At 32.8% G+C, this 12,620-nt stretch overlaps 1 protein-coding gene across 1 annotated transcript; it reads left to right on the top strand.

Annotated features, from left to right (window-relative positions):
• The first annotated feature begins 238 nt into the window (after positions 1–238).
• Positions 239–1,735, top strand: LOC125211942. Its single transcript, XM_048111915.1, has one exon. The coding sequence runs from the start codon at positions 535–537 to the stop codon at positions 1,429–1,431; it is 897 nt and encodes a 298-aa protein (XP_047967872.1). The 5' UTR covers positions 239–534; the 3' UTR covers positions 1,432–1,735.
• Positions 1,736–12,620: the final 10,885 nt, after the last annotated feature.

The raw sequence follows: 12,620 nt of genomic DNA on the forward strand, positions 1-12,620 counted from the left end.
ATAAAAAGAGAGATTAATTGTGTTAATGTGATTATTGATTACGGATGGAATAAATCAATTTCAATAAATATCTATATTGTGTATTTGTAGTACAACAGTACAGTATGATGTTAGACCTTGTTTCGTTCACAACCATCCTTCTCCAATTTGGCAGTTTCTATTCTACCACTTTATCCCATGAAATTAATACAGATAAATTGTTCTTCCATCTTTTGTATTCACATTAGAAAATTCTCACACACCACATAATAAAAAGAAAACAAAAAAATACTGACTCTATAAAGTTTGACATATCTACCAAAAGTAGATGAATTCCTCTCTCAAAAACACAGTAGCATCCTTTCATGGAGAGACCCCACTCTCTCCTTTTTCCTTTTTCTAGTGCCAAAAACTGACCTCCATCCTTCTGCCCTTCCTTTTCGCTCTCTCCACTTTTCTTCTCCCTACAAACCCTAATTTCTTCCTCCCACCGAAGCCAACTGTTTTGAAGTTTTTGCTGTTGGATTTTTCTGATAAGTAAAGAGAAAAAATCCAATGGAATCAGCGAATAGTGGGAGCCTACAATCATCCAGCGGCGGCGACGACGAGTACGACTCACGCGCCGCCGACTCCGTCTTCATCACCAGCAGCAACAACGCGGCGGCGGCGCAGCAGCTGCTGGAGATAGATCTCCAGCAGCTGCACCAAAATTCGATTCCATTTTCTACCAATCTGCCGTGGCCCAACCCGATCGGGCCCCACTCGATTTTCCCCTTCGCGGCGGCGGAGGGCGGCGCCGCCGCCGCGCAGCCGATCGTTCAGCAATCGGCGGCGCGTAACCCGAAGAAGCGGTCCCGGGCGTCGAGGCGAGCGCCGACGACCGTGCTGACCACGGACACCACCAATTTCAGAGCCATGGTGCAGGAATTCACCGGAATTCCGTCGCCTCCTTTCAACACTTCCTCTTCTTTCCAGAGGAGCCGCCTCGATTTCTTCGCCTCCAGATCCGCACAGCCTCCGCCCTACCTCCGCCGTCGCCCCTCCGCCACCGCAATCAACAACCACCTCCCAAATCTCTTCAACATTCCAAATCAAAATCAAAATCAAAACAATCTGACGTCTCTCATCCAAACAAGCCCCAAATTTCCGTTTTCCACGTCAGCAAAACCCCAAAACTCATTTGATCTTATCCAAAACGACGATCAATTCGGTGTTAGCCTTCACAATCAGGGATCGGAAACCCTCCCCGGCCTTCTTCCCAGCCTCATCCCCTCCGATCACAGCCACATCCACAGCGGCGGCGCGGCGAAGTGGGAAATTGGAGGGAAAATCAGCTACGAATTCGAGAGAAGCGAAATTGGAGGGAAAATCAACACGCCGGAGAACAACATCGCCGCCGCGGCAACGAGGGGAGAAGGTATGGTGGAATCGTGGATTTGTTCATCGGAGTAGTAGGCATGATTGTAGTGTAGAAAAGTGTGGTGGTGGAGCAATGATGAAATATGATGATGATGATGATGATGATGATTCAAATAATGAAAGAGAGTAGAGTGATATTTCATCATCATTTTTAACCTTTTTTTAAAAAAATATGGGGGGAGTATTAGTAGTATCTTTTTAAACTTTAAATTATGTGTAAATAATAGCCATCTTTTTTTATCCTTTGTTGATTGTTTTCACATTTGGGGTTTAGTATGAATGTGTAAAAGAAATTAGAATCGGAAAAATATTTTTAGGCATAACTTCAGCCCCACAATTATTGTTTATAGTTATTCAGTTCATACTAAAACATGCTTGAAGAAAAATGGATCAATATTTCTTGGCTAAATTAGATGTTTTCCTGTGCCAAATTCTGTAATTTGATTTTATTTTTGGTATAGTTATTGAAATGTTAAAAAATACAACACTCCTGTGATTTTTATTTGTGATTAATCATTATATATATATGTATGAGGTCAATATGATTCTTTTCATGGTTTCTTCTTCATCTTTTTATATTATATTCCTTTTTTTGTTAGGGGAGAATATTGATTAATCTTTATTATTTGAATGTTCTAGACTGATTGGTTTGAATCTGTGAAATCATTTTTATATTGCAAAAGGTTAAAAAGGCAAAATTTATTAAGATTTGGCGATGATATTGTGTTAAGGGCAAATCATCACTAAAGTGCAAAGGGATGAAAATGATTGTGGGAGAAAAACTGTTTAGAGGTAAATAATTAATTATTTCCAGGGAAAAAAATCATCGAAATCTATTTTATCTTTTCCACTTTTTAGATGTTATTCTTAGTTATGAATTTCTTTGATTTTCACTTCAGCCCTTCTTTTCATATATGATGACACTACACAATGATCTTACGTAATTAAATAAAAACAAAACAAATAAACAAATAATTATATTTGAGTTTTCTATACTTTTTTTTACATTTATCAAACCCCAATAAATGTTTCCGAACATGAGCATCATTTATGGCATAGTACATTTCTTGCATTACAATTTATCTACTAACTTTATTTGGCTCTTTCCATCCTTTTTTTGTTAGGGGAGAATATTGATTAATCTTTATTATTTGAATGTTCTAGACTGATTGGTTTGAATCTGTGAAATCATTTTTATATTGCAAAAGGTTAAAAAGGCAAAATTTATTAAGATTTGGCGATGATATTGTGTTAAGGGCAAATCATCACTAAAGTGCAAAGGGATGAAAATGATTGTGGGAGAAAAACTGTTTAGAGGTAAATAATTAATTATTTCCAGGGAAAAAAATCATCGAAATCTATTTTATCTTTTCCACTTTTTAGATGTTATTCTTAGTTATGAATTTCTTTGATTTTCACTTCAGCCCTTCTTTTCATATATGATGACACTACACAATGATCTTACGTAATTAAATAAAAACAAAACAAATAAACAAATAATTATATTTGAGTTTTCTATACTTTTTTTTACATTTATCAAACCCCAATAAATGTTTCCGAACATGAGCATCATTTATGGCATAGTACATTTCTTGCATTACAATTTATCTACTAACTTTATTTGGCTCTTTCCAACAGTTGAATTTGACAGACATTATTATATTAATTTTCATCAAAATTCATAAAAAATTATGTAAATGAATATGGTAACTATATAATAATATTTTAGTTTGAGTAAAGAGTTAAAATGTCATTTAAATTATGCACGCAAACACTTTAAGAATGATTCTTTAATTACCATTTAAATTAATCTCCCACAATAAAGAAAGTAGTAAGAAACTATGAAATAGAGTTGGGCAAAGTGATAGCCTTATAAAACTATAGGAGCTATAGACATCATAGACATAAGGTTTGGACAAATATAGCTTTAACTACCTAATCAGGGATTAGGGGCAACTTAATGAAATGGTTTACCATTTTAATTTCTATTACTTCTATATATGTAGCCATTTACTATAATAATGTGTATAAATGTGTTTGGTATAATTTAGGATTGATCCATCACCATTGTAGGCGTAGATACTAAAATTAATCAACAATATTTATCTCTAACTTTTTGTGGTTCGATAAATATGTAATTAATGGCTACTACTAAATGAAGTACTAAGATTTGACTTTGATTAATCGTTTGAATACTACTTATTTCTAACCTTTCACACTATTTAATTATTAGTGGAGCAATCTTGTTTAATACCGATATTGTAGGGGATGCATTTGGTTTTTACTTTTTAGGGGAAATCTTGATTAATTAGTTGATAATACAGCTCACCCAACTCAAAACAACCATAACAATGAATAATAATTTCAATTTGCATGGTTATCTTGCTAACTAAATTAGTTTTAAATATACACAGGAAAAATATCTCTTTACTAATGAAAGACAAGAAAATGCACCATAATTATTTTGTATAAATATTATGTGAAGTCTATAGGATAGTGGTAGTAGGATGATGGTCAGAAGTTTGTCATAAATGTGTATTCCAGCAAAGGATGGGCCATTTTTTTTTTTTCCAAATTGCAGATATGCAGCAGTTAATAATTATGCTATTAATCATAATTATATTTGGACTACCGTCCATTTAAAATGCTAATATGGAGTATAACCTAAAAATAATTACTACTATTACAGTATATAGTTATCTTATTGATACTATAATTAAAAAAAAATTAGGTATTTGAATATAAAATTAGTAGTAGTAAAAATGATATGTCCAATCCCGTACAAGTACTATTATATCGTGTGCAAATACTTTTTCGGAATTGAATGCATATATAGTACTATTACGATAGTGTGCAATCTATATGAAAATGTAGATTTGTCGAGATTCACATAATGGAAGTTGAATAATTGAAGAATTTTTCCAAAAAAAGAACATGTTTATATTAATCAAGATTCACAGCAACAATGTTGTTGTCCACATTTTCAAATCTATATTTGTACATTTATGACTATGTAAATTATTCTCTATTTTATTATGTTTTGATTTTTATTTTTCACATAACAACAAATATGGAATCAAATAAAGCACTGTAATTTGATTTAAAAATTAAGCAAAAGTAAGACAGAAAAAAAGTGAGTGAGGCTGCAAAAGGCAAACAGCCAATGAAAAGATGAATGTCAATCTTTGCTAGTGATATTGTTCTGAAAGGTAGTCATCTTTTCTATACCATTGATTGATGCATGATAATTTTAAAGTTTCATTTTTTTCTCTCAAGTTTTAAAATTTCTGTTCCCTCAATTTTAAATTTTAAATGTGATGATCAAAAAGTAAAAAAAAAGGTTACAAAAGATAGATACCTTTATGATCAATTCTTTTTTTTTTTATGATCTCCTTTTTAATTGTATGCCATGATTACCATGGGGAAATCTTTTTTCACACCAAAAGGAGCTATTTTCTTGTCTTTTTATGCTCAATATTTCATCCATTCATTTTTTATTTATTTTCTTTTCTTATACTCTAGTATATTTTTTTATTATTTTGTAAGATGTAGATCCAACTATTTATTGAACCAATAACTGTAACTGTTACCTCTGATTTTTCAAATATATCAGAAAAATCTATATTTATAATTCATACATAAGCATTGAACTATGTTATTCATCGTACAAAAGTTGAATAAATTACGAGTTATATAATCTAACTATTATGGATAATTATATGACAAACTCGATTCAGATGCCAGATTTAAATTGAACTTTCAGCTAAGTTTTAAACGATAAACTTGTCATAAAAAAAATGCTAATATAAATAAATAGATAATTACTCTCTCCATTTCGGATTAATTGAAAGAGGTTTTTTTTAGCATATAAATTAAGAATAAAGGTTAAAATTGGTCCAAAATAAATAGTCAGAATACGAATTTGGTCTCAAGCATTCACTTTTTTGAAAATCGGGTCCAAAACATTTGAAATTGTTATCGAAGTGGTCATAAACATTTGAAATTGTTGTCGAAGTGGTCCTTTTCCGTCAAAAACTAACGGTCAACGCCTAATTAATGATTTTTTTAACTTAATTAATATACTAATGCATAATTAATTAAATAAAATTAAATCAAAATCTCTCTCTTCCTAAATTGGAATCTCTCTCTTCTTCTCTCCGGCGCTCAGCGTCGTCACGTCTTTCTCTCTCTGCTCGCTCCTCCACAAATCGTCGTCATCGTGTGTTTCTCCGCATTGTTGTTGTCCGAGATCAAAACCATCGCCGTCCACCATTGCTCTCTCTCAAATTTCTTTCTTGGCGGTCCGGCGTTGTTGTCTCCACCGACGCGGTCGCTATTGCTGGAAGATGGTTTCGCTTCTGTTGTCTCTGCCTGTTCGTTGTCAGTCGTGCAGTATTGCTGGCTCCATGACCTCATCGCCGCTGCTCTTGCCTCGGTCCAACCCATTGTCATCCTCTCTTCGTCTTCCAGCTCAACCATCAATGCCTCTCTTCTCTCCCTCCTTCTTAATCAATCTTACCCAAATTTATATCTTTCTCATAATCAATGTGTTTCTCCTTTTCGGGGCTTACTGATCTTGAGGCGGTGGGTGCTGGGGCTGATTTAGGGTCCGAGATAGGCAGCGGCGGCTTAGATTTCTGGAGCAGATGACTCTATTTTGATTTTTTTTAATTTTATTTTATGTTATTAGATTATTATGCATCATTATACTAATTAAGTCAAAAATCGTTAATTGGGTGCTGACCATCAGAAATTATGCATTAGTATATTAATTAAGTTAAAATAAAAGGACCACTTCAACAACGATTTCAAATATTTAGGACCACTTCGATAACGATTTCAAATGTTTTGGACCCAATTTTCAAAAAGTGAATGTTTTAGACCAAATTCGTATTCTGGCTATATGTTTACGACCAATTTTGACCTTTACTCATAAATTAAAGATAAAATAAAATGAGAGAAAGTAAAAACTAAAATATATTACTAGAAAAGAAGAGATATAATTTATTTTTTTTAAGTGAATTAATTAATCTGGGTCATCCTGAAAATGAGTATGAATCAATAAACTCGGAACTATTACTTAATTAACTATTAATAAATTAATTTGTGTCACTTTGATATTAATTTTCTATCCGAAATATAGCAAATTCAGATCTCAATCATCTCTTGTGAATCATCACAAGTTAAAGTGTATTTTATTCTTGATTAGGTATTATTAAATGATTAAATTGGTTTTGTCACTATAGTTGGCATCATCATGAAATCCTTTATGATTAATTTTTACTATTGCTTTGTCGTAAGATTCTGATTTATGCTGAAAACAGTTTCTAACACTTAAAATGTCATCTACCCAATTCAATGAACAGAAACAACTTGAGTGCTATCATTGAGGGGTTACACTTCACCTACATGACCTCAATAAATAATTTTATGCATGACATCATTGAGGAGTAATTAACATATAGTATAAAAGTAGATATTTATATACCTATATATTACTCACTCCTTCCAAAATACATAAGCTTTCAATTTTGGTCCGATCCCATAAAAATATGAATATTTTCATTTATAAAAAATTGTTCCAATTTATTACTCATATACATCAATTTATTTACAAATGATACTATTATGACTCATTATTACAATTCATTAAACACTTTAAGTATTACTATCCTCTAACATTACTTTAACCACCGTTCTCTTCGTCTCTATTACTTTATTAATTGTGCATTAATTTTCATACTATTTCAAATACATAAAAAAAAAAAAAAAATTGGGACCGAGGAAGTATATATGATTGGAAAATTCAAACGAAAACTTACTTTAATCGAAAATATGAAACCGATTGCACCAATCTTATGATAATATTAAGGTACTAGCATTTTGAGAGTACATACATTATCGTATTTTCATTGTTTACACAATTAAAAAAACTGCCATACAATAACTATCCTATGTAGTAGTACTAGCATCTTTTTAAATTGACTAGTAAAATGACGAAAATAAAAGAGGTACTCACTAGATACGTACTAATGTAGCCTATACAAACAAGTTAGGTGGCATTTTTAGAGCTACCTAACATTAGACAATTCTAATTTTACACTCAAGCCAAATTCATTACTCCAATTACTTAATCGACATTGAATGGAATATGTGATCAAATTTGGTCTCTCTCTTTTTTCATGGTTTGACCCTTGACGTATACGTTCGTTTATTTTAAAAAATCACGAGACAAAAAAAAATTAGTTTGCTACTACTATTAATTAAGGTACGAAGCACCAAGATTTTAAGTTAGTTTCCATGACATTAAAAGAAAAAAAATACATTTACTTTGAGAAAAAAAAATGTAAAATTAAGATTCTAACAAATCTATTTGGTAAGTGCGGACCACTTATATATATATAGATTATTGAGCAACTTAAGATATTATAGAAATTGTTAGACGTTACAAGATGACGTACTCCACCCAATCTAGTATTTTACTCCCTCCGTCCCATTTTAGGAGTCCCGGTTTACTACTTTTGGGTGTCCTACTTTAGGAGTCCCGGTTGGAATGTTCCATAATTGGTAATAGGGCTCACATTCCACTCACCTTTTCCACTCACATTTTATTATAAAACTAATATATAAAAGTAGGACCCACATTCCACTATCTTTTTTCACTATCTTTCCTTTGTATTTCTTAAAACCCGTACCGAACTCAACCGGGACTCCTAATGTGGGATGGAGATAGAGGGAAAAAGATACTCCTATGTCAATAGATTTTTCATTTTTTCACCTCAAATTTGTTTATATTAGTGTGCCAAACCTTAGGTTTATCTCAATTTCCAACATCCGTATGGTTTAATCTATTGAAAAAAAATATTTTGCCACGTAAATAGTACTCCCTCTGTCCCATTACAAGTGAGGCGCTTCAATTCAGACGTTGTTATGTAAAATGATACTTAAAATAGAGAGAAAAATAAAATAAGTAAGAGAATAATGTATATACGACTCTCTTCTATATTATTATCTTTCTTATTTTACGTTTTCTTCACTCTAATTATTTATTATCATCTTCATAAAATAGCGGCCGGAAAGAAACGCCTCACTTTTAATGAGACAATAACATTACTATTTATTAGTCCAGTATTTTTCAGACGTTAAAAAAATTGTCATAAACGTATATTAGAATATTTGATTTGTAACAATTCAAATCCTTCACTGAAATAGATCAAGTAAAAGATCTAAACCGCAACAAAAATAGTTTTATCATTTATAAAATTAATTAATCATAATAGAGAGAAAAAGAAAAGAAAAATTAAAATAGTTTAAAATATAGGAGTATATAAAAGAAAAAGTAGATAGGGGATGGGAGGGGCCTCTACTAAAAATCACCCTCTCCACAAACGCTCTAGGCAACTGCTACTTCTCTACCATCCCATAAATAGAGGTGGGAGTGGGACCCTACAACATTCTAATTCGGGTTGGATGTAGATTGGATTGATCATGAATTGAGTTTATTGTTCTACAATTTTATTATTTTATAGGTTGTTTGTTGTTTTTTTACACAAATTAGGACGAACAAAGATTAAAAATTTGGCTAAATCAAAAGCACGTACTCAATCCATTTCACTATAAGTGAACAGTTTCTTCTTCTATTTTCCCTGTTGTTTTGCGAATATGATAATAAATGGTTAACGTTAAATAAAAATAAAGTAAGATAGAGAATAATTTAGAAGAGGCTATAATTTATACTAGACTGAACTATAAAAACAGTCTTTGGGGTATGAGTTTATCTCGCCAATAGTCCATAAACTTTAAAATTATCTTTAGTAGTCCCTGGACTAAGGATTTATTTCAAAACTGGTCATTTTGCATTGTTTTCTTCCGAAAATTCTCTTATGGGCTGCTGGGCAATTTCATCATTTCACATTTTTACTGTTTCAATGATGTACTAAATCTGATATTATTTCAAAATTATCTTCTTCTTTCCTTTGTCATCCTTCACTTTATTAAATTTAATTTTATAAAATTAAATTTAAAATTTAAATTTTTAAATATTAATAAATTATTTTAATTAAAACTATTAATTTATGTATTCTTTCTAGTCTCACAGTCACAGCTATATATATAGAAATAAAACTATGCAGCCAGCTCACACAAAACTCTTTTATAATAAATACATAAATTAAATATTTTTAATTAAAAATAATTTATTAGAATTTAAAAATCCAAATTTAAATTTATAAAATTAAATTTAATATTGAAATAAAAAATAAAATGAAGGATGATAAAGGGAAGAAGAAGATAATTTTGAAATAATATTAGATTCAGTACATCATTGAAATAATATTATATTGAAACAGTTAAAATGTGAAAAGACGAAATTGCTCAGCAGCCCAAAAGAGCATTTTCAGAAGAAAACAGTGCAACAGAACCAATTTTGAAATATACCCCTAGTCCAGGGACTACTAGAGATATTTTTATAGTTCATGGACTTTTGGCGAGATAAACCCATAGTTCAGGGACTGTTTTTGTAGTTCATTCTTTATATTATTCTCTCTCTTACCTTACTTTCCCTTCATTTTAACTATTTATTACTCCCTCCGTTCCATAGTAATGGAGACAATTTTTTTCGGCACGAAGATTAACTAAAATCGTGTTAGGTGAGTTATGTAAAGAAGGAGTAGAGTAAGAAATGTAAAAGGTAGAGAGATGTAGTGTAACAGCCCGCCCTCCTAGGGTGCAATAAATGCGGCGGCTGCTACCCGAACGGACTCTAAAGAAGTACACATAGGGTTTCATTTAAAGAGTTTTGACCAAAGCATTTAAAGGAAACATAAGAGAAATAAAACAACAACTTAACCTAGAAGCTTAAATATGAAATAGGAAGGTATCATAAATAACGAGCATAATCTCAAGAGTATGACATGGTTTCAAAGATAAAATCCTCAAGAAAAGCCTAATGCCTCAAAAGCCAAAGGAATAAGTGCAAAGTATCCATAACAACACTACTAAAGTGTATCAAAACTCAGCGGAAGACGACCAAGAGGAAAAGAGCATATAAGTATGAAGACACAACTACACTTGAAGTTCAACTTATCCATCTTAATTAGTTAACAAGCTCAATACCCGCCACCGCTCGTCATCGTTCAACCTGCACATAAGGAAAACACATGCAGAGCTGAGTATTTTGAAATACTCAGTGAACTCGTTGCCAAAACATTTTTTTATAAGTTATGCCACCCTTACCAAGTGAACTCGAGTTTTAAGCAGTTATAAAGAATATCACGAGTATCACAAAATATATTTTCCATAGATTGGCCAGTCAAAATAACTCCTCATTTTCTCATAAATTTCCACAATCACAATCACAATATTTCCATGGTGCGACGAAAGTGTGGCCACACTTTTCGCCCACGAGACCGGCCGACTAGCAAGGACGGCTCCCGATCCCATCGTGTACACAGCCTGGTAGGATTTGCGGCCCATACTCAGACCCGAATTCGTATAATCACATCCATAGCCCTATAGCCCAATGGAGCGAACTCACAAACTAGGCATCAGACACACAATATCAAAATAAAACGAACATAGGCATGGCATAACAGTTAAACCACACTTATAACACCAATCAATTTTTTTGACGAAATAAAAGAGAGTTTTAAAAGTAAAGCCCACCTCGACTGCTTAAATTTCAAGTAGTTTCGCTTTTCCGTTATCCAGCTTCACAACCGAGGTTTCACCTTTTAATCACATAGGCACGCATCACAAATTAGATTCAACACAAACTCCTAACTTATGCATGTCTCACTACTTTCCTTTTTTTCCCATTGATTTCTCTTAACGCCATCATTCATCAAAATCAAGTCATGCTTATCATAAAATTTCATTAGTATTCTACCTCTAGATCTATCATCAGCATGTGTCACACAAGAGTATTTAGCCAGCAAGCACACACCACGCAACACAACACGCACACAACACGCACGCACACACACGCACGTACGCACACACCGACTGCTTAAATTTCAAGTAGTTTCGCTTTTCCGTTATCCAGCTTCACAACCGAGGTTTCACCTTTTAATCACATAGGCACGCATCACAAATTAGATTCAACACAAACTCCTAACTTATGCATGTCTCACTACTTTCCTTTTTTTCCCATTGATTTCTCTTAACGCCATCATTCATCAAAATCAAGTCATGCTTATCATAAAATTTCATTAGTATTCTACCTCTAGATCTATCATCAGCATGTGTCACACAAGAGTATTTAGCCAGCAAGCACACACCACGCAACACAACACGCACACAACACGCACGCACACACACGCACGTACGCACACACGCACGCACGCCCACACACCACATGCATACATAATTTCCATATCCCTTTTATCCCACGTTCACTCAAATAAGATGCATGAGGGTTCAAGAAGACCGATTCATCGGTTAGAAAGAAGAGGAATCGAGTAGAAAGAAGAGGATTAAATATGAGGATACCTTATGAGAAAAACGAACGGTAGAAATTAAGTAATGGCCTTGTTTCTTCAAGATTCTTGGATTGAACTTCAAATTCTTCTCCAAGGGGTGACAAAGTATTTGAGAATAGGAGAAGAAAAATTGGAGAGAGTGGAGGAGGGAGGGGAGCGAAAATATGGGGGCTAGGGTTTAGGAGTCCTCTTATTTATAGTGCTCAACAAGATCTTTAGGTAATTAAGATAGAATATTTGGTAAGATTTTATTCTCCTCAATTAAATAAAATAATATTGTGGAGTGGGGAAGAAGCGTTAACAAAAATAGACTCTAGGGCAAATCCCCTAATTTTCGAAAATCTAGGCTACTTAATTAGCCAAGACATTGTTTTGATATATTTTACGGAGTAGAATAAAATATCATGGAGCAAAATAAAAATAAGAATTCTCCCAACTTGGAGTTAAAAGAGGCGTCCCCTATGCCCTTTTAAATAAGGTATGGATTTTTAATATTGACTAAAATGAGATAAGGCAAGATCTCTTGAAGTATGGAAAGATTTGGTAGAATATTTAAATTCTAGGTATGGAAGGAAATCAAATAAGGAACCAATAAAATAAGAAAAATATTATTTCCTTCCCAACATAGTGATTTTCGAAAATCACTATTAAATAAGGGGGGTGTCGAAAATCATAAAAATTAGATGACTAGTATTTATGGAAATTTTCTCTAATATTCTCCCTCACCTTTAAACAATTAATTCA

The sequence above is a fragment of the Salvia hispanica genome, chromosome 3, assembly GCF_023119035.1.
Source record: "Salvia hispanica cultivar TCC Black 2014 chromosome 3, UniMelb_Shisp_WGS_1.0, whole genome shotgun sequence".
NCBI classification, from domain to species: Eukaryota; Viridiplantae; Streptophyta; class Magnoliopsida; order Lamiales; family Lamiaceae; genus Salvia; species Salvia hispanica.

Bases quoted from the DNA above. Each gene is read 5' to 3' on its own strand.
- LOC125211942 (XM_048111915.1), top strand. From the start codon at position 535: ATGGAATCAGCGAATAGTGGGAGCCTACAATCATCCAGCGGCGGCGAC.